The sequence below is a fragment of the Rhinolophus sinicus genome, linkage group LG10 (genome assembly GCF_036562045.2).
Source record: "Rhinolophus sinicus isolate RSC01 linkage group LG10, ASM3656204v1, whole genome shotgun sequence".
NCBI classification, from domain to species: Eukaryota; Metazoa; Chordata; class Mammalia; order Chiroptera; family Rhinolophidae; genus Rhinolophus; species Rhinolophus sinicus.
The window spans coordinates 7,090,523-7,112,090 of NC_133759.1; the positions used below are offsets into that span (position 1 = coordinate 7,090,523).

Sequence of the window (21,568 nt, forward strand, 5' to 3'; positions counted from 1 at the left end):
AGGCAAAGAGGAGGAACCAGTAAGGTCAGAGGAAACTAGGAGGGCAAGGAACACTGAAAGCCACACAGGGAAGGTGCTTCCAAGAGAGGAGAGATGGAGCTTGGTGGGACTTGGGTCAGGCACTGGGTCATCCACCAGTCACAAAAACTGCAACCATTCCTGTGTCCACCCCTCTGTATTTAGTCATTTGTCCACCCATCTTCATCCAGTCATCTGTCCACCTGTACATACATACACTCCTTTATCCACTGTCTACAGCCACTGTTTTAGTCCATCTTTCCATCCATCCACATCCAGTTCTATATCCATCCATCTGCTAGGGTGACCAGATTCCCAGTTTGCTGCTAACTGTCTCAATGTTAGCACTGAAAGTCCCACATCCTGGGAAACACCTCAGACTCGGGGGAAAATGGTACAGTCAGTTGATCCATCCATCCCCCAGGCATCCCACATTGCAGCCATCAGCCCGAAGCCATCAGTCCACCCACCACTCACCTGACCTCGTTGGCCACCCTCCTTAGGGAGGCAGACAAGGCTCCGCCCCGCTCTCTGGCCCCGCCCATACCCCGCCCCGTACCCCGCCCCTCCCGGAAGCTGCCGCAGAGAATCCCAGCGCCCTAGCAACAGCGCTTTTCAGGCTGCCCAATCCGCGGGCGGGGCTCCCGGTGTGAGCCAATAGCGAGGGTCGCTGGGAGCGAGGCGCGGGGGGCGGGGCCCGATGCGGCCGACGCCATCTTGATGGGAGAGAAACAATAGGACGGAAGCGCCGCGGGACAAGACTGAGGCCGCAGGTAAAGCCAGCCTTACGGTGCCTGCCGCTCCTCCGCTCCGGGCGCTTAAAGGGATGGTTGCTCCGAGCTTTTGTGGGGCGAGGTCTCTGGTTATTAGAGGTATCCGTAGGTTATTTGGGGAGGGGTTCCCGCTGTTATGGCGGGGAGGGGAGGTCTCCCAGGGTCTTTGGTGGGGCCAGATTTCCCCAGGTCATTTGAGAGAGACGTTTTTCTTCAGGTTATTGGGAGAGAAGATCTGTCTTGTTTTTGAGGGGCAGGATCTTCCCTGGTCATTGAAAGGGATTTCCTGGATATTTGGGGGATGCAGAATATACCCCGGTCATTGAGGAAATCTCGGGTCTTTGGGGAGGAAAGATTCCCCCGGGTCATCGTCTCCCCAGGACATTGACGTCCACGATCTCCCGGGTCATTGAGCGGGTTCTCCTTGAGTGTTTGGGTGAAAGAGTCAACCTAACGTCTCAGGTACTATTACCTGGGGCCGGCAGATGTGCAGCCATTTTGAGTGTTGAGTGGCGGTTGGGTCCGTCAGCTGGTATCAGCTGGTATCTGGTGGGGAAATCTGCACACCTAACCTTATTATCCATAAGTCTTAAAATGGATCAGAGGACGCCTTCTTTATAGTGATAACTTCACTGTGGGTGGAGCTTTCATTTCTTTCACATTTGATTACAGACTGCTTTTGTCTTTTGCATCCTAATGATGTTTCATTTTACAATTCTCATTTATTAAAAAGCTGCACTAGCAGAAAAATTAATCCAAATGTTGTGGAAATAAAATGTAGAAACCAGTAAAATCTAGTGCTCGTAAATGCCAGGGGAAATAGAACTAGTTACTGCTTGGAATGAAACATTTTGATAGCAAAATGTACATTGAACAAGGATAAAAGTCATCTGGAAGAATAATTTTTAGAAAAAGTACTGAGCTTTTGAAAAGTGGTAACAAAAATGTTGCAGATAACCAGTTTTATGATAGTTTTTATAAAGCACTATGATTACAGTAATTTTGATGAATTCTAGTATTTAAAATATTTGCTATATTTGCATTTTTAGCAGGGTAACATTTTAAGTGAACTAAGATGCTTATTTACATTGGTTGCTGCTGTGGAGTTTGTGTAATTGCACGCTGTAACCTGCTGTTAAGTATTTAAAGAGAAGTTTCAGGGTGGTGTTGTTATTCTAACTTTAGCCATTGTTATAATTAGAAACCAGGAAAAATTAATACTTTATCATATTTGACATAATAGGCCAGTTGATCGCTTAGTAACTTTCTTTGGAGAAAAAGTCATTTGAACTGTTAACTGTTACTCCAGTTGGTTTACCTGCTTTGTGATTTTAGAATCGAATTCACAGGATTTGTTAGAAATCAAAGTGGATGAGAACAGAGATTATAGTTGATATGATTGTAAAAACCAGTTTAGCAAATGTAATAGACTTCTTGTCTGCTTGAAGGCTTGGAAGGTGACTGCCCAGTACACTGTATACCTGTGTACCAGCCCTGTATCTGTCAGAGCAGTGGAATGTGTGAGGAAGGAACAAGGCTTACTGATGAACGTTATCCAGTCTCCCTTGCAGAAAGGTACCAGGGTCTTCTCCGAGCACTGGAGATGCACTGGTATCCAGGCAACCGAGATGAGCCTGAGCCTCTCTGAGGCCAGCTTGCTGAGGTGAAAATTTTCCATTGTTTGGCTCATAAAAAGGGTACACTGGGGAAGAATTTTCCCTTTAAGTGAAGTTATTTTATGTAGTTGGATAATCACCTTAAACAAATTGAACATATTTTTGCATAATAGAAAGTAAGTAGACGATTACCCTCCTGTGATTATATTTTAAAGCATGTTTTTGTTTTTTAAATTATATTTCTTCATATTTGCATACCGAGTAAGAAGAGTGACAAATATAACTAGCATTTTGCAGTATGTTCCAATGGCAAGGAATGGTGCTTTTCACCAAAAATTTAGTTTAGAGGCCACCTCAGAGTTTGAAGGAAAAGACAGTCTTCTAAGATGATGCACAGTTGGTTTGGGTCTGTCACCCATCACCAGATTCCACAGTTATCAACTCTTAGCCAGTCTTGTTTCATCTACACCCTGCCTTCCCCCACCCACTTAAAAAAAATGCTGAATTTTTTAGGAAGCTTATACCCCAAATGTATTTTATCCATAAGTGTTTCATTGAGTGTCTCTGAGAGACAAGGGGCTACCCACCATATCTGTAACATCATTATTCCGCCTGAAGAACAATGATAATTCCTTAATTTTAAAAAAAGTCATGTTCAAATGTTCCCAGTTATCTCATTATTTTTTTACAGTTGGTTTGTTCAAATTGGGATCCAAATAAAGTCTACACATTGCATTTGATTAAGTGACTCTTTTGTTTCTTAAATTTATATATGCTCTGTTTTTATAATTTATCTGTTGAAGCAACTGTCTGTCATTTGTCCTGTAGAGTTTCCCATCTGCTGGCTTTGGTGCTTGAGACCTTTTGAATCTGATGTCTGGGGTTTGACAGGGGTCATTCCTGTATATCTTTTCAGTGAAGGAACTGCCAAGGCTCATTCAAAAATGAGCCCCAAACTGAACTCTGAGGGCTGTCAGGGCCCCAAAGAGCCACACAGTACATGATGCTCCCCCTCCCTCTGTGTCATATGGTTTAAAGGGTATGAGCCCTAGATTTTCTGTGTGGAACTGGAAGGAGAGTCACCTTTGGCCTCCAAGAGGTGAAGGAGCTCTGCCTGCTTGTCTCTTTATTGACCTCCTCTCTCAGTGACATCGCCCCCTCTGCTCATGGGCAGTTCCCAGTTACAGGGGCTTTGACCCAGAGCTCGTCTTTCTTTGCACATTAGTCTTGGGGCGCCTTCTGTCTCCTTTGTAGGTAATTCCCAAATCTGTTTTCAAGCTTCAGTGTCACTGCTCCCAGCTATCTGTTCCTTCTTGAGTGCTTGACCTTCTTCCCCTCATATGTAAGTGCGTCCACCGCAACACACTATTTTCCTAGCTGTCTCTGACTTCATGGATAAAATATCCACCTTCCCAGTGTTGCATGCCTGAGAACCTTACAAGTTGATTGGTATTGCTGCACCTGCTCTGGAGACCAGGGGAGGACTACAAGCCCAGGATGCAGAGTCCTTGGGCATTTGGAAGGGTGGACCTTGCAGGAGTGCCAGTTAGCAGCTGACACTCTGGGCCCCCAAAAACTAGTGGGTGTTTCCAGCAGATCTGAGGCAGGTGAGGGCTGGGATAGGAAGGGGCAGGCTGCCCCTCTCCCAGGAATGATTTCTCTCACTCTCAAAGAATGTTTTTACTTTGAAAGTACCTTAGGCTCCTTGTATAGCTCCAAAGAGAGGGAACAGAGTGGTAAGATGGCACAAAGGGGAAGTGCCCCTTTGACCTTCCCTCCCAGTCCTCAGATGTGCTCTTGATTGACTGAAGTCACTGTCCTCATAAGCCAGGTGATTCTGAAGGGATCAGTGTGTGATTTGCTTCAGCACTATGGGTGCAGCTGAACTTGCTTTCCCCAACGAAGTTTTCTTACATTTTGCTATGCCTTATTTTGGAAAGAAATCGCAGACTCCTAGAGGATGATTGGCAAATGGTCCTGTGTTAAACATAATGCTTGACTTGTGTAATGTCAGGAATTTTCTCGCTCCCGTATCTTGTTCTTTTCCTGGCTAGTTGAAGAACACGACTGTACTTAGAGTGGTTGGGTGATGAAAGCTGCCAGATTGATGTTTTGAGCCTGGGATGTTTCGTAGGCCTTTGAGGGGAGTGTTTACCTGAGTGAGGTGTTGTGAGGACACAAAGGAAATTGTGCCCCCTGGGCACAGGATTTAGTGCAATGCAGGGCACACGTAGGTCCCTCCACCAGCAGGTGTAGACTCTAGGGGTCAGTGCTGGACTGGGCAGGTTAGGGCTGCCTGGATTCTGTGCTTGCCCATGAGGACTGAAACATTTTGGGCACCCTTTGTTTAAGAGGATGAGTTCATGTGTCATCTCATTTGGGAACTGGCTGAGAGCTGAGCAAGGTAAACACTGACCACAGGCCAGGAGCATATAATCGTGCCTGAAGCTAAGGGATTGTTCATTGTTGGCAGTGAGAGAACCAAAGTAGGAATGTCCCCTATATATTGAGACTTCAGAGCAATTTCGGCCATAATTTGAGAGGGTCACTTCTGCGTGTTCCTGTTATGTGTGTTACCTACAAGGTGGTGTGAGTCGTAGGCTGTACCAAGGAGGAAGAGACTGAAAATGGAGATTTGCCCTTGAAGAGGAGTAACAGGCTTTCTAAGAAGGACTGAAAAATCTTGGTATGTGTATGGAATACATTTATTTATTAAAAAAAAATGATATTCTCATAAAGAGGACATGTAACACCTTAGAATTAATAATTTAGGTTTCCTTACGGGAGTAGTGACACAGTTTAAGCTAGAGAAAGCTTTTAAATTGCTAAAATTGTAGTTCTAGCGGTAAAACTGATGAACGTATTTCTGGGCATCTTGAAAGCTCCTCCTCCCTGTCCCCCTCCATTCTTAGGGCCCTTTAGTCTGTCATTCCAGAAATCTGGTCTGATGAGGCAGAGAAGGGGCAAATGTGGTCGTGCTGGCGGTTGTAGAGAGGAGAAACATCAGAGGCTGATGTTTCTGAAAAGCTTCAGATATTTGGAACAGAATCTGCTGTTTTATTTGTCCCTCAGCGTGGGGGGAAGGGGCTGCATTACTGTGACTTTCATGAAATAGTTCCACTCATACCTGAGGGAGAAAATCAACGATTAGTGATGGACTGCAGGCACCTGTGTCAAGTCGATGCAGGGCTTCCGTGTCTTGTCTCTGGCACTGCTGCTTTGGCAGAGCCAGCACCTGCTGTGGCATGGTGGTGACCCAGCCAGCCAGCCAGCCAGCCAAGCTACAGCTCCTTTGAGGTTAGGACTGATTCCACCATACTTGGCAGTGACTCCTGCATCTCAGGTACCTGTTGCTTTTCCTGATGAGGCTTTGGTGATACACTGACCTCATGGTGCCACAGTGTACACTTCTGTAAGGGAGGTAATCATAGTGTCTTCTCCAGAGGGCTGTTGTGAGAGTGAAGGAGTCGCTCTCACCTCTGGCATGGTTGTATCCCACTGTCATTGAAGGCTGAGCAGTTGGTCACTTCCTTCTCTAACCTTCCAGCATTTTGTATGCATGTTAAGGACATGATGTGTTGGGTTGTTAGCCTCACTTGTTTCCACATGGTCCGTCTCCCAGGGTCTCCATCGTGGAGTGGAGCTCTGAGCATGCAGTGTGGATAGGATCATTGGTGTGTGTGTGCGTGCGTGCACAAAATCTTCAAGAGCTGAGCAGCCATCTGGGTTTTCCCATTTCCGTCTTAGTGAAATATTTTCCTTTTTCCCCTAACATCCTCCTAATTATAAAGATAACATATGCTTTGAGTTTGAGAACATTTCAAGAAGTTTGGAACACTCAGAAAACTGGAGACGGGAATAACCACCCTACCACTTAGTACAGGCAGATCCAGGTTTTGTGGTGCTTGAAGTTTATATAATGTAATAGAAATATATAATTTATACATAAATATATAATTTATAATTATATAATCATAAATGTTATCTTTCAACAAAAGAATTTACAATTATGGAAATAATTAGGTAACAGTGAACATTTTAAGTTGAAAAAAGAAATGGCTAAAAGTTACACATTTCAAAAAGCAAACAACATACTATAATACTTTTTTCCTTACATTTTGGGGTGGCATTTTAACTGCCTCTTTCTAGGACAGCAGTGCCATTATTTGTCTATAGAAAGGTCACACCATCACTCTAGGGTGGTGGTTCTCCATCTGCTTTCTATTATTGACAACTTAACAAAAGTTTCTTTCAGCTCCACAAGTCATCATATGTCAAGTAAATTTTTAGGATAGTTGTCAGATCTGGGAAACCTGTTATCAAGTTTCTTTTCACACACGAGCTGTAAGACTTTAAGACATTGGAGGTTTTCTATGTACTGACTGTAGGGCCTTGGAAGTGGGTGGGCAGCCGTGACCCCTGGGAATAGCTGCTGCTTTTGTTTTTAGGTTTTTTTGTGTGTATGGTGAACTATATATAACGTAAAATTTACAGTTGTAACTTTTTTTTTTTTTTAATTTTATTGGGGAAGGGGAACAGGACTTTATTGGGGAACAGTGTGTACTTCCAGGCCTTTTTTTCCAAGTCAAGTTGTTTTCCTTTCAATCTTAGTTGTGGAGGGTGCAGCTGAGCTCCAGGTCCAGTTGCCGTTTCTACATTTTTAAAGTTTATTCTTCAGTGAACATTCTTTTCTTGTCTGAGTTTCTGTAAGAGACACTATTCCAGGAGATTGGTTGTCATTACATTAAGAGCTTAGGCTTTGTTTACATGAAGTGTTTCCACACCAGCAGGTCTCAGATGAGTGTTCAGGTGCGGGTCCTTCATTTTTACTCCACAGTTAATGCAGCCTTGATAAGGTGGGAGATTATAAATACAAAATAAGTACCAGTCTGTGCTCAGAATGCATTTTGTAAGGTGTGTGACATGCCTCGTTTTCATAATTGTACTCACCTCTGATTGTACGCCCTACAGCATATGCCTCAAATCACTCCTGCACCATGAACACCTGCTGCACACGGGGCACGAGAACTCAAAGGCACCCACTGCGATTATGCAAACCTGCACCAGTTGTTTGGACAAGCGCAGTGGGTGCCTTTGAGTTCTCATGCCCTGTGTGCAGCAGGTGTTCATGGTGCAGGAGTGATTTGAGGCATATGCTGTAGGGCGCCTGGTCTCTGACTTGATGGACTTGGTTTTGTGGTGGAGGCAGGGTGGGTGAGACGGGAAATAAACAAGACACATAAGAAATAGGCAGTATGTTAGATGGTGGTTAAGTGCTAAGGAGAAAAACAAGCGGGGTTGGATGAGGGCATGGGGGTGGGGAGATGTGGCTGTTTCAGGTGGGGTGGATGAGAAAGACCTCATTAAACAGGTGACATTTGCATGAAGAGCTGGAGGAGGTAGGAGTGAGCCAATGGGGATACAAGCAGAGGGAGTGGCAAGTATAAAGGCCCTGAGGTGGGTGTATGCTGACATGTTGGAGAAATAGCTAGGAAGCCATATTGGCGCAGATTTGATGTTGATTTTTCTTCTCTTTGGATTGGTGTTTTACAGAAAGGCCTATTGAACCTTTATGCTTCCATTCTGCTTGTTTGTGTGTAAAGGATGCTTTTGCTTTGGCTTTACAAGAATTGAAGAAAATAACCATGCAACTGGTAGAAATCTGCTAGTATTAATACCCTGATAAAAATTATTCCAAGTGATCAGATGGCTTTAGGGTTAGCAGTGGATTTCATAGATTTATGAGGGAAAACTTAGCAATCAGGGGGTACCTTCACAGAAAGAAAGAAGCCCTTGATTTGACTGAGATGGTGACTCAGGCTGACCTTGGTCCTAGTGACTCAGGATGCTCAGTGTGAGGCAAATGAGCCCAGTTAGAAAGGATGGGAAAGTAAATTCAGCAGTGCATTTGCATGTAGACAGTATTACACAGCTATGGTGGTCTTTTTAAGTATAGTCTTTTCTGATTATATATAATTATGAAATTTTTATAAATTCTAAAATGTGTAAGTAAATATTTAATCCTTTTATTGAATATAATTTGTATACAATAAGATTCATCGATTTTAAGTCTATAATTCGATGAGCTTTGACAAGTTTATGATCACTGTCCCAGTCACAGCATAGAACATTTCATTTAGGGGTTCAAAAGAACCCTAAAAGCTCTCTTGGGCCCCTTTGCAGTCAATCCTATTCCCCTCCTCTTTGCCCCCTGGCAACTGCTTATTTGCTTTCTGGTACTTAGTTTTGCTTTTTCTAGAATTTCATATACGTGAAATTATACAGTATATATAGTCTTTTGTGACTGACTTTTTTCACTTAACATAATGCTTTTGTGATTAATCTTTGTTGTTGCATGTATCAATACATTCCTTTTGCTGAATAATATGCTAGTATACAGATATACCACAATTTGTTTATTCATTCATCCATTTGATGGACGTTTCGGCTGTTTCCACCTTTTGGCTATTGTGAATAATGCAGCTATGAACATTCATGTACAAGTCTTTGTGTGGACATTTGTTTTTATTTCTCTTAGGTAAATACCTATGAGGAAGATTGCTGTATATGTTTATGTTTAACATAAACATGTTTATGTTTAACTTTATAAGAAACTGTGTTTGAGAGATCCGGGGACTGAGCTGGTGGAAGAGTCGTGGGGTGTGTGTGGATGTGTGCAGATGCCGGGCGGTGGTTCTAGGGCTCACGGAGAGGAGGTGCGGGGTGGTGAGGGTTGTTTTTCCACCATCAGGCTGTGTACCTGACGCCATCATCCCCTGTGACTACCCCAACCTGGGGCTGTTCTTAAGGCAAAGTGGCCCCAGCAGATCCCATTTTGTAGCCTCATTAACTAAATTCATGATGTGTGAGCTAAGGGCCCAGGGGCGTTCATGAGTCATAGCTGTTTTATTTGTAGTATTTTAAAAGGTAAGAATATTAAGGTATTGTTTCCAGCAGATCCTTAAACCAGTTTGATAGATTTAGGGGGATGGCTGTGGGGGAAAGCTATGTCCTAGCCTAGGATGAATCATGCTCTCTCTGTTCCTTACCTGTTCATAGTTTCATGGACAAATGTGTGAGGCAATATAGAAAGCTAATATAAAATCTGAAGCCAGTGTTTTATGGTTATTCCCTATCTCCCTAGGTGCAGGGTCCATCCATACATAGCATGGACTTCACAGTAACTAGAACTACTCTAGGATTCCTGGGAAACTGGGCCTTAGACCTCAGATGTTTAAAAACCATTAAAAGGTCCCACTGCTCAAACTGCATGTGGAACAGAGAGAGAGTAGCAGGAGAAACAGAGCAGCTGCTTTGGGTGCTTTTCTTTTGAGGCTACTAGAGAGGAAGTTGATGCTTCATTTTCCCACAGGGATAGGAGTTGTAAGGAGAGAACAGAAGCCCTACTTCTTTATCTGCAATCCTAAACATGAGAAATATGTTTACTTGTTGTTTTTTAATTTTTTATTGGGGAATATTGGGGAGCAGTTTGTTTTTCCAGGGCCCATCAGCTCCAAGTCGTTGTCCTTCAGTCTAGTTGTGGAGGGCGCAGCTCAGCTCCAAGTCCAGTCGCTGTTTTCAATCTTGGTTGCAGGGGCACAGTCCACCGTCCCAGGTGGGAATTGAACCAGCAACCACATTGTACAAGCTGAGCAATCTGGCCACCCTGAGAAATATGTTTTACAGTGAAGCCACACTTACATTCAAATTGAGAGATGGAACATAATTGAAATAAAATAATCACAAAAAGGACTCACCTTACTATGTGTAGTAAATTGATATTTACTGGATTTTCCTTTTTGATTAAAACAAACTACTGGTTACCACTCACTGGTTAGCACTGCCTACTCCAGGCCTCTCCTTTCCGTTCTACAAACCAGAAAACAGTTCTATAAAATGTAAAACTTAAAGGGAGTCAGGGAATTGGAGACTTTGTCCAAGTAATTGATTGGCAGAACTTGTGACTAGAATCTGGCTCTATCTCACTATAAGATAATCTATTGTCTCCCGAATTCCGCCTCACATTTGGGAGTTTCCTCTGTCATCAGACTTGGCTCAAGCGAGAATGAGCCCTATTTTTCTTGCCTCTCTACTCAAGCTAATTCTTCTGTGGGGAGCAGTGCCCTGTGGACTGCCAGAGTTGGGTGCTAGGGGAGGGTGGCAAGGTGCCACATCATACCCAGCAGCTACTGAACACACTGGGGACCTGGGAGAAGGAGGTGGGGACGCTAACTGGGCCTTTCAGGCTCCAGCCACACCCACGAACTGTACTCTAGAGAGCTGCCACGAAGGACTGGGTTTTGTTTTAGATTTGTCATTGGAAGTGGGGATGGATAAGATGCCTGGAGAGAGATTTTCCTACTTAATTGAATACATTTGAGGAATCTTTAAAAGAATTAGAAAGGGATTTTGTATCATTGTTAGCATTACTCTAATAACAAAAGCAGTTTTATAGAAGGTTTAGATTGTGTTTCTAAAGCCTGGCCCATGAGTGTCTTGTGCTTTCACAGTTTAATAATTATGGTTTCTGGTTCGTGCTTGGCCACCCATGAGTTAGTAGTTTTCCTTTGGTGTTGCTCTTACTAAAGAGGTCTTTTCAATAGACTAGTATGAACTGGTCTCTATAGACCTAGAGAAGGGGCTTGTGTAGCCAAGCATCTCAGAGCTCCACCTTCTGGAGCGAATCTGGAATTGCTGGAATGTACACATTCTTAGAACTGATTGCCTGTGTTGTATCATGGGACTCTTCTCTGCACATGCCCTCCTGAGGGCTTCTCTGCTGATGACAGGGTAGTGCCAGGTGAGAAATCAGGACCTTTGGTTTTCTGCTCTTTGTATATAGGGAAACTCATTGATTCTTGGTCCTTGAGTCCAATTGGGGCCCACAGTCAGTTCCTGTGAAAGGAAGAAATTAACAACAGCTTAAACTCTTTAAAAGAGGCCCACAGTCATAGGCTGTGTAACGGCATTTCAGTCAACAACAGACCACATACATGATGGTGGTCCCATAAGATTAAAAGGGAGCTGAAAATTTCCCACTGCCTAGTGACCTTGTAGCTGCATTAACGTACACAACACATTACATGTTTGTGGTGATGCTGGTGGAAACAAACCTGCACCGCCAGTCGTATAAAAGTGTAGCACATACAATACAATTATGTACAGTACATAGTACTTGATAATGATAATGACTATGTCACTATTTTATAAATGGGAACAGCTCTCGAGTACAGTTTATATATTTACTGTACTATACTTTTATCATTATTTTCGAGTGTACTCTTTCTACTTCTAAAAACAACAGGTTTGCTGTAAAACAGTATGCCATGTCAGGCCAGCAGCAGCCTCACATCTCGTGTTTACTGCTTCTCTTGATTGCATCATTTTCTCTTGTGCTTGATTTAGTCTTACATTGTTTTGTACAGTAACATGCTTGCTGTACAGGCTTGTAGCCTAGGAGCAATAGGCTATATATCATACAGCCTAAGTGTGTAATAGGCTGTGCTATCTAGGTTTGTGTAAGTACATACTATGCTGTTTGCAGTGACAAAATCACCTAAACACGCATTTCTCAGAATGTACCCCCATTGTCAAGTGGCACATGACTATTTTATAAATGGGAACTATGAATACATGGTGAAAGCACGCTGACAGAACAAGCTAAATGTCCCGTGCACATAGGAGCGCTATACTAAGGCAGAAGAAGAGCCAGAGACCCCTCCAGCACATGGAGGTTCATTTGGGAGCTGTGGCTTATTGTCTCTTGCCCTGGATTAGTTTCTTCACCTCCCCAAATCAGCTTCATTGTTTACAACAGGGAGAATAGTGTCTACCTCTTAGAAAGTATCATAAGGACCAAATGAGGTGCGCTCCTGTAATGAGCCTAGCACATAATACGTGCTTTACCCACCGTAGAGGACTGTGGGCACATATCCAGCAGGCCATTCTCACCACCACCATCTCGGTTGGAGTCAAGAAAACCAGAAGAGTTCCCAGTAAGAAACCCTATATAGATACTGTAGTGTAGCCCAAGTCCTGTATGTAATGCTGGTAGTGACTCTACCAGACTACCAGCATTACATACAGGGTTATAAGTTATAGATAGAAACAGATAACAGACCATAGAGGTGGGTTTTGCTGAGATCCAGTGCGTTTGGGAATGGGAAGTCTGATGTAAGGCCCTGGACCTCAGAGTGGGTGAGCGTGGGGATTGCCCCGGGAGTATAGCTTTGGTTTAAAGGTGTGCCCCAGCTTTTGGCGATCAGGATAGAACTGATAAAAATAGTCCGTGACCTAGAACACTGTGTATCATTTTAAAGGGAGTTAGCCACCCTTGATCAGTTGTTTTTAGATACAGAGGTTAATCATTAAAGCTAGGCCCAAACTCCACTGCTAATACGGTTAATGGGGCTTGTCTTTGGCCTGGGGGCAGGAGTGGTGTGTGTGGACACCCTGGGGGAGTGAATCTTGATGGTGTGTAAACAGGTTTTCCCTTTAAATATATTTTATAAAAACATAATTCATGGCTAAGAGTGAACCCTAATGTAAACTATGATGATGTAGGGTCTTCATCATTGTAACAAATGTACTGCACTCCGGGCTATTGATAATGGAGGAGGTTGTGCATGTGTGGGGGCAGGGAATTATGTGGGAAATCTCTGTCTTCCTCATTTTGCTATGAATGTAAAACTAAAAAATAAAGTTTATTAAAATATATGTGTGTGTGTGTGTATATATATACACACATAAAATTAACAGAGATTTGGGCATTCACCATCTTAAGTTTAACGATTTTACTTAGAAATGGTCAGATTTAATCCGAGTATTAGGTTGGAAATTGTGACTACTTGGGGGTGGCTTCGCGTTTTGCGGGCAGCTGTGGCGTTCTAAGGCACCGGCTGTGCAGATGCACCTGGAGCCAGTCCTCGCCTGTGGGCATCCGGCCCCGCCCCCGCGAGAGCTCCGGCTGTTTTTCTGAGGGAGGAGGCGGGGCCAGAGGGGGCCATGTAGGCGGGGCCCCGAGTGAGCTCAGTCTGTTTGTCTCTGCTGAAGGAGCAGGGCTACCGCTCTGAGGCTGTTGGTTCCCAGGCCGCTTCCAACTTCTGTCACTGTTTGCTTCCGGCAGAGCGTCCTAGCCCGCACAACCGAGGAGCCGAAGCCAGACAGACGGACACACGGATAGACAGACAGCAGACAGAGGAATCGCTGGCCGCTGGATCCCGCCGCCTCCCCCTCTCCCTGCCGCCTGCGCCTGGAGGATGAGCCCAGCTTTCAGGGCCATGGACGTGGAGCCCCGCACCATGGGCGTCCTGCTGGAGCCCTTTGTCCACCAGGTTGGGGGGCACTCCTGTGTGCTCCGCTTCAACGAGACGACACTGTGCAAGCCCCTGGTGCCGAGGGAGCACCAGTTCTACGAGACTCTCCCAGCTGAGATGCGCAAATTCACTCCCCAATACAAAGGTGAGCCCCCAGCTGCTGTAGGCGTCGCCTGGCGAGGACATGCGAGGCGTCAGCGGCCTTCCATGGCAGCCATCCCCGGGGCCCCCACCCCCTCATTCTGTGTTTTCCCTCTTCCCTCCTTCTCCTCTTGGCTCTCAGCCCAGCACCTCACACCCTCAGTTTTCAAGCCCTGGTAAGATTGCTCAATTCTCTTTTGTGGATTTGTTTTGAGTTTATTTTTGGTGGAAGTGTAGTTGTGTTTTATGTTCAGGTGTCTCTTGATCACAGTAACCCATTGCCCACATGGGGGCACAGTGGGGGAAGACTTTGGGAGGATTTTACACAGAATACTTGACGCCTGCTTTTTGTCCTCCAGGAAACCAGAAGCCCTGGTGATTAGGTAGGCTCGGGAGCAGGGTTGAGTCAGATGGAATGCAGGAGTGGGAGGCCTGTGTTGATTAGCTGAAGCCCATTGCTATTACGGAATGTCCCCAAAATTGCAACGTTAACAGCAACCCTTTGATTCACATATGGTGACTCTTTCTTCCTTTTTAGAATGCATTTTGGGGGATAGCAGCAGCCACCAGCGTGGTGTGATCTTTCCTGGGGAGGCTGGATCCTTTGTAGATCAAGGAAGAATCCAATAAGGAAAATAATTTAAATTTTGCATTGCCTAGTTATACAAAAGACTGTTGAACACTTTAGGTTCTTCTGGGACTATTTAAACATACTCTTTGAAGACAGAATGTACTGGGCACGTCTGTATTCTGAATATGCATGTGTGTTGCGGTGGGGGTGGGGGAGTTGGGGGCCCTCACTTGGTCCTTCTCTGTTGTTTTTTCCAGGACAAAGCCAAAGGCCCCTTGTTAGCTGGCCGCCCCTGCCCCCATTCTCCCCCTGGTTCTTTCCCCGTGGCCACAGGGAAGTGTGATCCCCTGAATTCCCCACCCCGGCTCCTCTGCACCCAGAGCAGTGTCGTCTCTCTGTGAGCACGCATTCCCCAGCAGCGGGCGGGCAGCAAGGACTGAGCAAACTGAGTGATCCCCAGCCAGAGAGGCCTGGGAGGAAAGGTGTTCAGCCAGTCGGCTGTAAGGCACTCGTCGGCACCTGCTGAAATGCTGCCACCTGACAGCCCCCTCAGAGACTGACTAATTACACATGGCAGGTTCTAGAGACTGGAGGGGGAGAGCTGCTTTCAAGGCCACCACGCGTCCGTGCTCCCAGCCCAGCCCTATTTGCCTTGTGTTCATTTTGTTCTTTTGTGACATGAGACTGCAAAGACCAATAAAGTTAACATTTAAGGACAAAAGACTTGGGGTGCCCACTGGTGTGGGGGGTGCTGCAAAAAGCCTTTGCTAGGGTGTCTGTTGTGCTGTGTGGTTTGTTTTGTTTGCTCCTTTATTTTGTTCCGCTTGCCCAGTCTCCCCTTATCCTTGGATGCTTCTTACCCCTCAGAACCTCTGTTCCCTGCCCCCTGTGTTCAGGCTCTGCTTTAAAGCAAGCCTCAGGGCCATTGGAGTTTGTTTAGGGCATTAAAAACTCCCACAAGATACAAAGAGCAAATGTTTTTACATCTCTCTTAGGATTAGAAGAATTACATAAAAATTAATAAACATTTTCAATGATGGAAAAATGTGTCTTGTAATTCTTTGGCTCTTGCCTTGTTGAGTGCATCAGAGAGGAAGACTCGGCCATGTTTGCTCCCTAATCGCTTGTCTTGTATGGTGTCATCTTTTCTAGCTGTTCTGATATTTGTTAGGTTTGCAGATGAGTTTGGGGCCTCTGGCAACATAGAGACTAAGGAATGGGGTAAGAAAAAACACAAACGTTACAATCATGTTATTTATAACACATGTGGAATTGAAAGTGCTCTCTGTTCCTGTGGAATTAAAAGTCCTCTCTGCTCCTCACCCTCTTCCAGGTGTGGTATCTGTGTGCTTTGAAGAAGATGAAGACAGAAACTTGTGTTTAATAGCATATCCATTAAAAGGGGACCATGGAACTGTGGACAGTGTAGACAGTTCAGACTGTGAACCAAAAAGTAAGCTCCTAAGGTGGACAAACAAAAAACATCATGTCCTAGAAACGGAAAAGACCCCCAAGGACTGGGTGCGGCAGCACTGGAAAGAGGAGAAGATGAAGAGGTGGGTATAAACTGAAAGGGGAACCCTGGACTCTGTGGGAGGGGAGCACTCGGGGGACCTTTGTTACATCTCAGTTCCCTGGACCTAAGGACTCACATGATAGATAGACTTAGTAGGTGCCTTATCACTCAGTGGTCAGTTTTCCACATGGCATGCCCCACTTCTCTTTAATTGACTGCATTAAATCATGTTATTTTGGGTAAATAGCTGCAGTGGCAGCTGTAAAAGAATTTCAGTCATTCTTTGCTTCTGCACCTGACCTGTGCCAGACCCTGTCCTGCATCATGGGGCTATAGCAGTGACCAGGACAACCATCTGGTTCAGATAGTAGACGAAATGGTCCACTGTGCATCCCCAAAACTCTGCAGAGCTGTAAAAATATAAATTGAAGTATGTGTAATCTAAGTAGGTTGACTTATTCCTGCGGAATTGCAATTCACATTTTCCAGCAATTCAAAGTCTCCAGCATTTAGAGTCAGGGAACCTGGATGTACTAGAAACCAGGGGTGGTTCTGCCTAGAAGAAAAGGGCAATGAAGGCTGCCTTATATGTCGGAAGTGGAGGCAGAGGCTTTCTTGCATCGTAGGTTCTCCTTACTGTAGAAAAATAGTGAGCTGGCCCCTTAATTTAAAAAAAAAAAAATCACCTTTCTTGAGGTATAATATATACCCAATAAAATGTACCCATTTAAGTGTTTGATGTGTGTACAATGAAACCACCACATCAAGATACAAATATCAAACTTTCCATCACTCCAGTAAGTTCCTTTGTGCTTCTTTGGCTCTGAATTTTGATAAGACATTGTGATTTATTGGTTCCTTATCTCTTTGTAGCCATAAGTTAGAAGAAGAATTTGAGTGGCTAAAGAAATCTGAAGTCTTGTACTACAGTGTAGAGAAAAAGGGGAACATAAGTTCCCAACTTAAACACTATAACCCTTGGAGCATGAAGTGTCACCAGCAACAGTTACAGAGAATGAAGGAGAATGCAAAACACCGGAACCAGTACAGTATCCTTTGTTCACAGGGCATCTCTGGTCGGGGAGGGTAAATGGGGAGACTCTCGGAGCTTGGAGAAAAGGGTTGGGTTTTTTTCATCATGATGGCACCTGGACACCCTGTATGATAACCATGGGCAGATATCACTTCCCTCAGGGCTAAAGGCTGGTCTAGGAGTACAGGTGGTGGGGAAGGGGGTTGATGGGTCCCAGGGGTTATGGGGCTTCTCATGGAGGGACCAACTTGCATCAGGGGGGCTTAAGCTTAGAGTGTAAGGGGCTAGTTTCAAACTCCTGCAGAAGTCCCCAAACAGTACTGTCAAGAGCCAGGTGTTGACCTTTCAATCCTGTGGTTCACCCGACTGGCACGGGAAGAAAGCACAGGGCCTTTTTTTTTTTTTATCCCTTCTTACCCATTAAGCTATGCATCATTGATTTCTTGTTTTGTTTTTTAATCTTATGGGGAATAAATTCCTCAGAGTTGAGTGTTGTGTTGTATTTATGCTTTTTTAAAGTTTTTATTATGGACAAATTTAAACATTAAAAATAGAATATGTTGAACCTTTAAGTACCGGTCACCCAGGTTCGGCAGTTAACCCAGTTGTGTCAGTCTCGTGTCAACACTGTCTCTATACACTGAGCGCCTTGCAGCTGAACTATTTCTGAAGGCAGGTCCCAGCATGTCATTCCATCTGTGTACACCTCAGCATGCATCGCTAAAAGATAAGCGTATTTTAAAACATTAATACCATTACTCCTTAAAAAATGGACAATATTCCTTACTGGGAAATAACCTAGTTTGTGTCCATCTTTTCCTAATTGTCTCATAGATATGCTTATATTGATAGTTTCTTTGGGGATCCAAATGAGGTTCACATGTTACATTTGGTTGAAATGTTTTAAGTCTTTTTAAATACCCTTGTGTTTTCTTCTTGGAAATTTCTTGCCTAAGAAACTGGGTCTTCTAGAGTTTCCCACCATCTGGATTTTACTGATTACATCCCTGTGGTGTCTTTTACATGTTACTCTGCCTTCTCTGTTTCCATTAAGTTGATAATTTGATCTACAGTCTTGATCAGATTTAGGTTCAATTTTGGGAGGGATGAGGGGCAAGAGTCTCCCAGAGGTGGTCTTGTACTTGTCCATCGGGAAGCACAGTGTTTTGTCTTTTCTCTTGTGTATTGTCATTGCCTTAGATCCATTTTTTTACTAGGTGATTTTCTAATTTTGTCATTCATTCATTAGCTGGAATCCTTCTGTAAAGAAAAACCTTTCCTCATCAGCTGTGTGCTTATCCTGAGGTATTGTTTATATAGGAAAGGCAGGTTAAATTTTTCCTTTATTTACTATGTATTTGGAGTAATGAGTAGGTTTCTCAACATCCTCCAAAGGTGACCAGTGAGTTTTTTAGCATCATGAATCCATAAATTTAAACATATTCGAATGTTTTTAGTCCATTGTAGTTATCTTTATTGATGCTCATATTCTCATGTTTGGCCAGTTGGGAGCCTTTTAAAATAAGCTCTTGAGTCATTTTGACATAATCACAATAGTCTGTGATAGCTCTCTTACTTTCTGGTATGAAAAGATGGTCCAGGGTTGTGTTATGTTTCCACTCCAGATGTGAATTTAGTCATTCCTCTAAGGCAGGGATTGCAAACCTTTTCAGTAAAGGGACAAATAGTAAATATTTTAGGCTTTGCAGGCCACATACTCTCTTGTCACAACTCTGCCATTGTAACATGAAAGCAAGCAGCCATAGATAATAAATGAGTAAGTGTGCCCGTATTCCAATAAAACTATGGTCACAGATTTTAATTTCATTTAATTTTCATGTGTCATGAAGTATTTTTTTTACATATACAGAGGGGGCCGAAAAAATGTATACATGTTTTAAGAAAGGAAAAAACTATTAATGTAATACTTAATATCAAAAAAAGATGACTGCAAGTCACATTTGACTTCTGCATTTACAAGAGTGCTCAAAGTGGTTACCATCTGCTTCCAGACACTTCTGATTATGGCGAACTACTGCTTGAGCAACATTGACCAAAGTGTCCTCTTGTACACATTTTTTTGGCACCCACAGTATGTATATCTTTTGACTTCTTAAAAACGTAAGACCCATTCCTAGCTTACAGGCTGTACAACAACGAGGAGCAGGGGGCTGCAGTTCACCAGTCCCTGCTCTAGGAGCATTAGTCTGGGCTGGCTGGGGGCACTCATACTGTTTCCCCGAAAATAAGACCTAGCCGGACCATCAGGTCTCATGCGTCTTTTGGAGCAAAAATTAATACAAGACCCGGTCTTATAGTAAAATAAGACCGGGTCTTGTATTAATTTTTAATTAGAGCTGATTGTCCGGCTAGGTCTTATTTTGGGGGAAACATGGTACATCTATTATATTTTGGTCATTGTTTCTAGACCTTTCAGTGCACACAGCTGGGAAATACATTTATTTTTAAAAGAACTTTTCATGCATTCATACTAATATTTCCAGTTCATATTTAAGGCTACAAGATTTACTGAACTTACTTGATGTTCTATTTGTAATTTAGGACATGGTCCCACACGTTGCTGAGTTCAGGAAATGGTGTTTCTCTCCCAGGCTGGGGGAGCCCAGGCCTGTGTTAAGTCCAGACCCAGGCTGTTCTTGGGCAAGAACTGAAGGTGCCTTTTAGCCTTCTCTAGTCAGCTTTGGGCTCCCTGTGTGGGAGATGGCAGCACTGATAGAACCCTCTGTGGACTTGGCATCACGTCCTCTTTGGAGGGGCATTTTCCTTAACCACTCAGAATTTATTTTACTGGAGAACCTGACTTCCCGATATGAGGTCCCTTGTGTCCTGGACCTCAAGATGGGTACACGCCAGCATGGTGATGATGCTTCAGAAGAGAAGGCAGCCAACCAGATCCGCAAATGCCAGCAGAGCACTTCTGCGGTCATTGGTGTACGCGTGTGTGGCATGCAGGTGAGGGGGTGCTGGTGCGTGGCGTGGGCTGGCTGGGTTAGCCATTAGCTGCCACTGCCCTGCCCTGGTATAATTCCTGTTTTCTCAAAAGATGCCAGATCTGACTGAATGTGGCACTTTTTGGTTAGTAAAGAAAGCATGCCTGGGTGATGCCCGTTGGGGCTAGCCTGGCTGGCTGAGTCCAGAGTCTGGGGACAGGAAGAAGAGAAAGGAAAGAGTTAGTTCCTCTCCACCCACCATACACTGACCAGGGTGCTGGGGACAGAACCCAAGTCAGAGGGCTGTATCCTGATGGGTGCTGAATGGAGAGGACAGTGTCTCCTATGACTGGTGTACCCAACAAGTTAAAGGATCTGATCCAAGGCTATCCTATCACTACCACTCCCCAGGGTCCAGGCTCTGAGCTGGCTGTCAGCGCCTGACCTGCTGCTGTCCATCCCACAGGTGTACCAGGCGGGCAGTGGGCAGCTAATGTTCATGAACAAATACCATGGACGAAAGCTGTCAGTGCAAGGCTTCAAGGAGGCACTCTTCCAGTTCTTCCACAACGGGCGGTACCTGCGCCGTGAGCTCCTTGGCCCTGTCCTTAAGAAGCTGACTGAGCTCAAGGCTGTGTTGGAGCGACAGGAGTCTTACCGCTTCTATTCAAGCTCCCTGCTAGTCATCTACGATGGCAAGGAGCGGCCTGAGGTGGCCCTGGACTCAGATGCTGAGGACTTGGAGGACCTGTCAGAGGAGTCAGCCGACGAGTCTGCTGGGGCCTATGCCTTCAAGCCCATTGGCACCAGCTCAGTGGATGTGCGCATGATCGACTTTGCGCACACCACCTGCCGGCTGTACGGCGAGGACAGCGTGGTACACGAGGGCCAGGACGCTGGCTATATCTTCGGGCTCCAGAGCCTGATAGACATTGTCACAGAGATCAGCGAGGAAAGTGGGGAGTGAGCTTGCTGGCTGCACCGGCACTTGAGATACTCTGTCCCAGACACAGCTGTGCTGCGTCGGGGAGGCCAGTATGGCCAGGTGGTGGCCTCTGCAGCCTGGAGCTGATGTGCAGAGGTCCCTGTGAGTCCCAGTCTGAGCCAGCCCCAGCTGTGCTCGGAGTCTTTATTTATTTTAACTGTTTCTTCAACATTCCACATTTGATGATGCAGATACCTCTTTCTTCCCTGAGTGTAAATGTTCTAATACAAGTCTTTTTGTTAATTGTACACAGTGCTGCTGTCTTTCTTGCCAGAGGCAGGCAGCCAAACTTCAGAAGGTGTGTCACACATGTCATGACCTCCACCTTGGCCCAGCAGTATTCCCCACCCCATGGATCTTAAAAGTCACCACAGCCTCTTGGATTGGTCCTCAGTCCCCTAATCTAACACCCTTAGGACACCCCGAAAGGAACCCCATACACATAACCTTAGCCAGGTTCCTGTGGGTCTGTGCTGGCCTAGTGTCCCGAGAACTACAGCAAAGAGCTACACTTGACACAGGTCTTTCCCTGCCCTCATGCAGCTTAAGCCAAAGTTGAGCGGCAGGTGTGCCAAACCTTAGGTCTAGCTGCTATACCACTGGCGGCAGCTAATTGGCTGGACATTGTGATGTCAGGCGTCCAGGAACC

At 44.8% G+C, this 21,568-nt stretch overlaps 1 protein-coding gene across 2 annotated transcripts; it reads left to right on the forward strand.

The window, feature by feature from the left end:
* Positions 1 to 676: 676 nt before the first annotated feature.
* Positions 677 to 21,167, forward strand: IP6K2 (inositol hexakisphosphate kinase 2). 2 transcript variants are annotated; one of them, XM_019723918.2, is made up of 6 exons: positions 677 to 791; positions 13,533 to 13,867; positions 15,768 to 15,990; positions 16,824 to 16,999; positions 19,781 to 19,956; positions 20,401 to 21,167. In XM_019723918.2, exons 2-6 carry the CDS (start codon positions 13,666 to 13,668, stop codon positions 20,899 to 20,901), a joined length of 1,278 nt encoding a protein of 425 aa, XP_019579477.1. In that variant the 5' UTR covers positions 677 to 791; positions 13,533 to 13,665; the 3' UTR covers positions 20,902 to 21,167. The 2 variants fall into 2 exon arrangements, with proteins under 2 accessions (XP_019579477.1, XP_019579478.2); XM_019723919.2 differs by having other exon boundaries at positions 772 to 890.
* The last annotated feature ends 401 nt before the right edge of the window (positions 21,168 to 21,568 follow it).

Bases quoted from the DNA above. Each gene is read 5' to 3' on its own strand.
- IP6K2 (XM_019723918.2), top strand. From the start codon at position 13,666: ATGAGCCCAGCTTTCAGGGCCATGGACGTGGAGCCCCGCACCATGGGC. The intron at 17,000-19,780 runs GTATCCTTTGTT...TTAACCACTCAG, and splicing joins AAAACACCGGAACCAGTACA to AATTTATTTTACTGGAGAAC. The intron at 19,957-20,400 runs GTGAGGGGGTGC...TCCATCCCACAG, and splicing joins TACGCGTGTGTGGCATGCAG to GTGTACCAGGCGGGCAGTGG.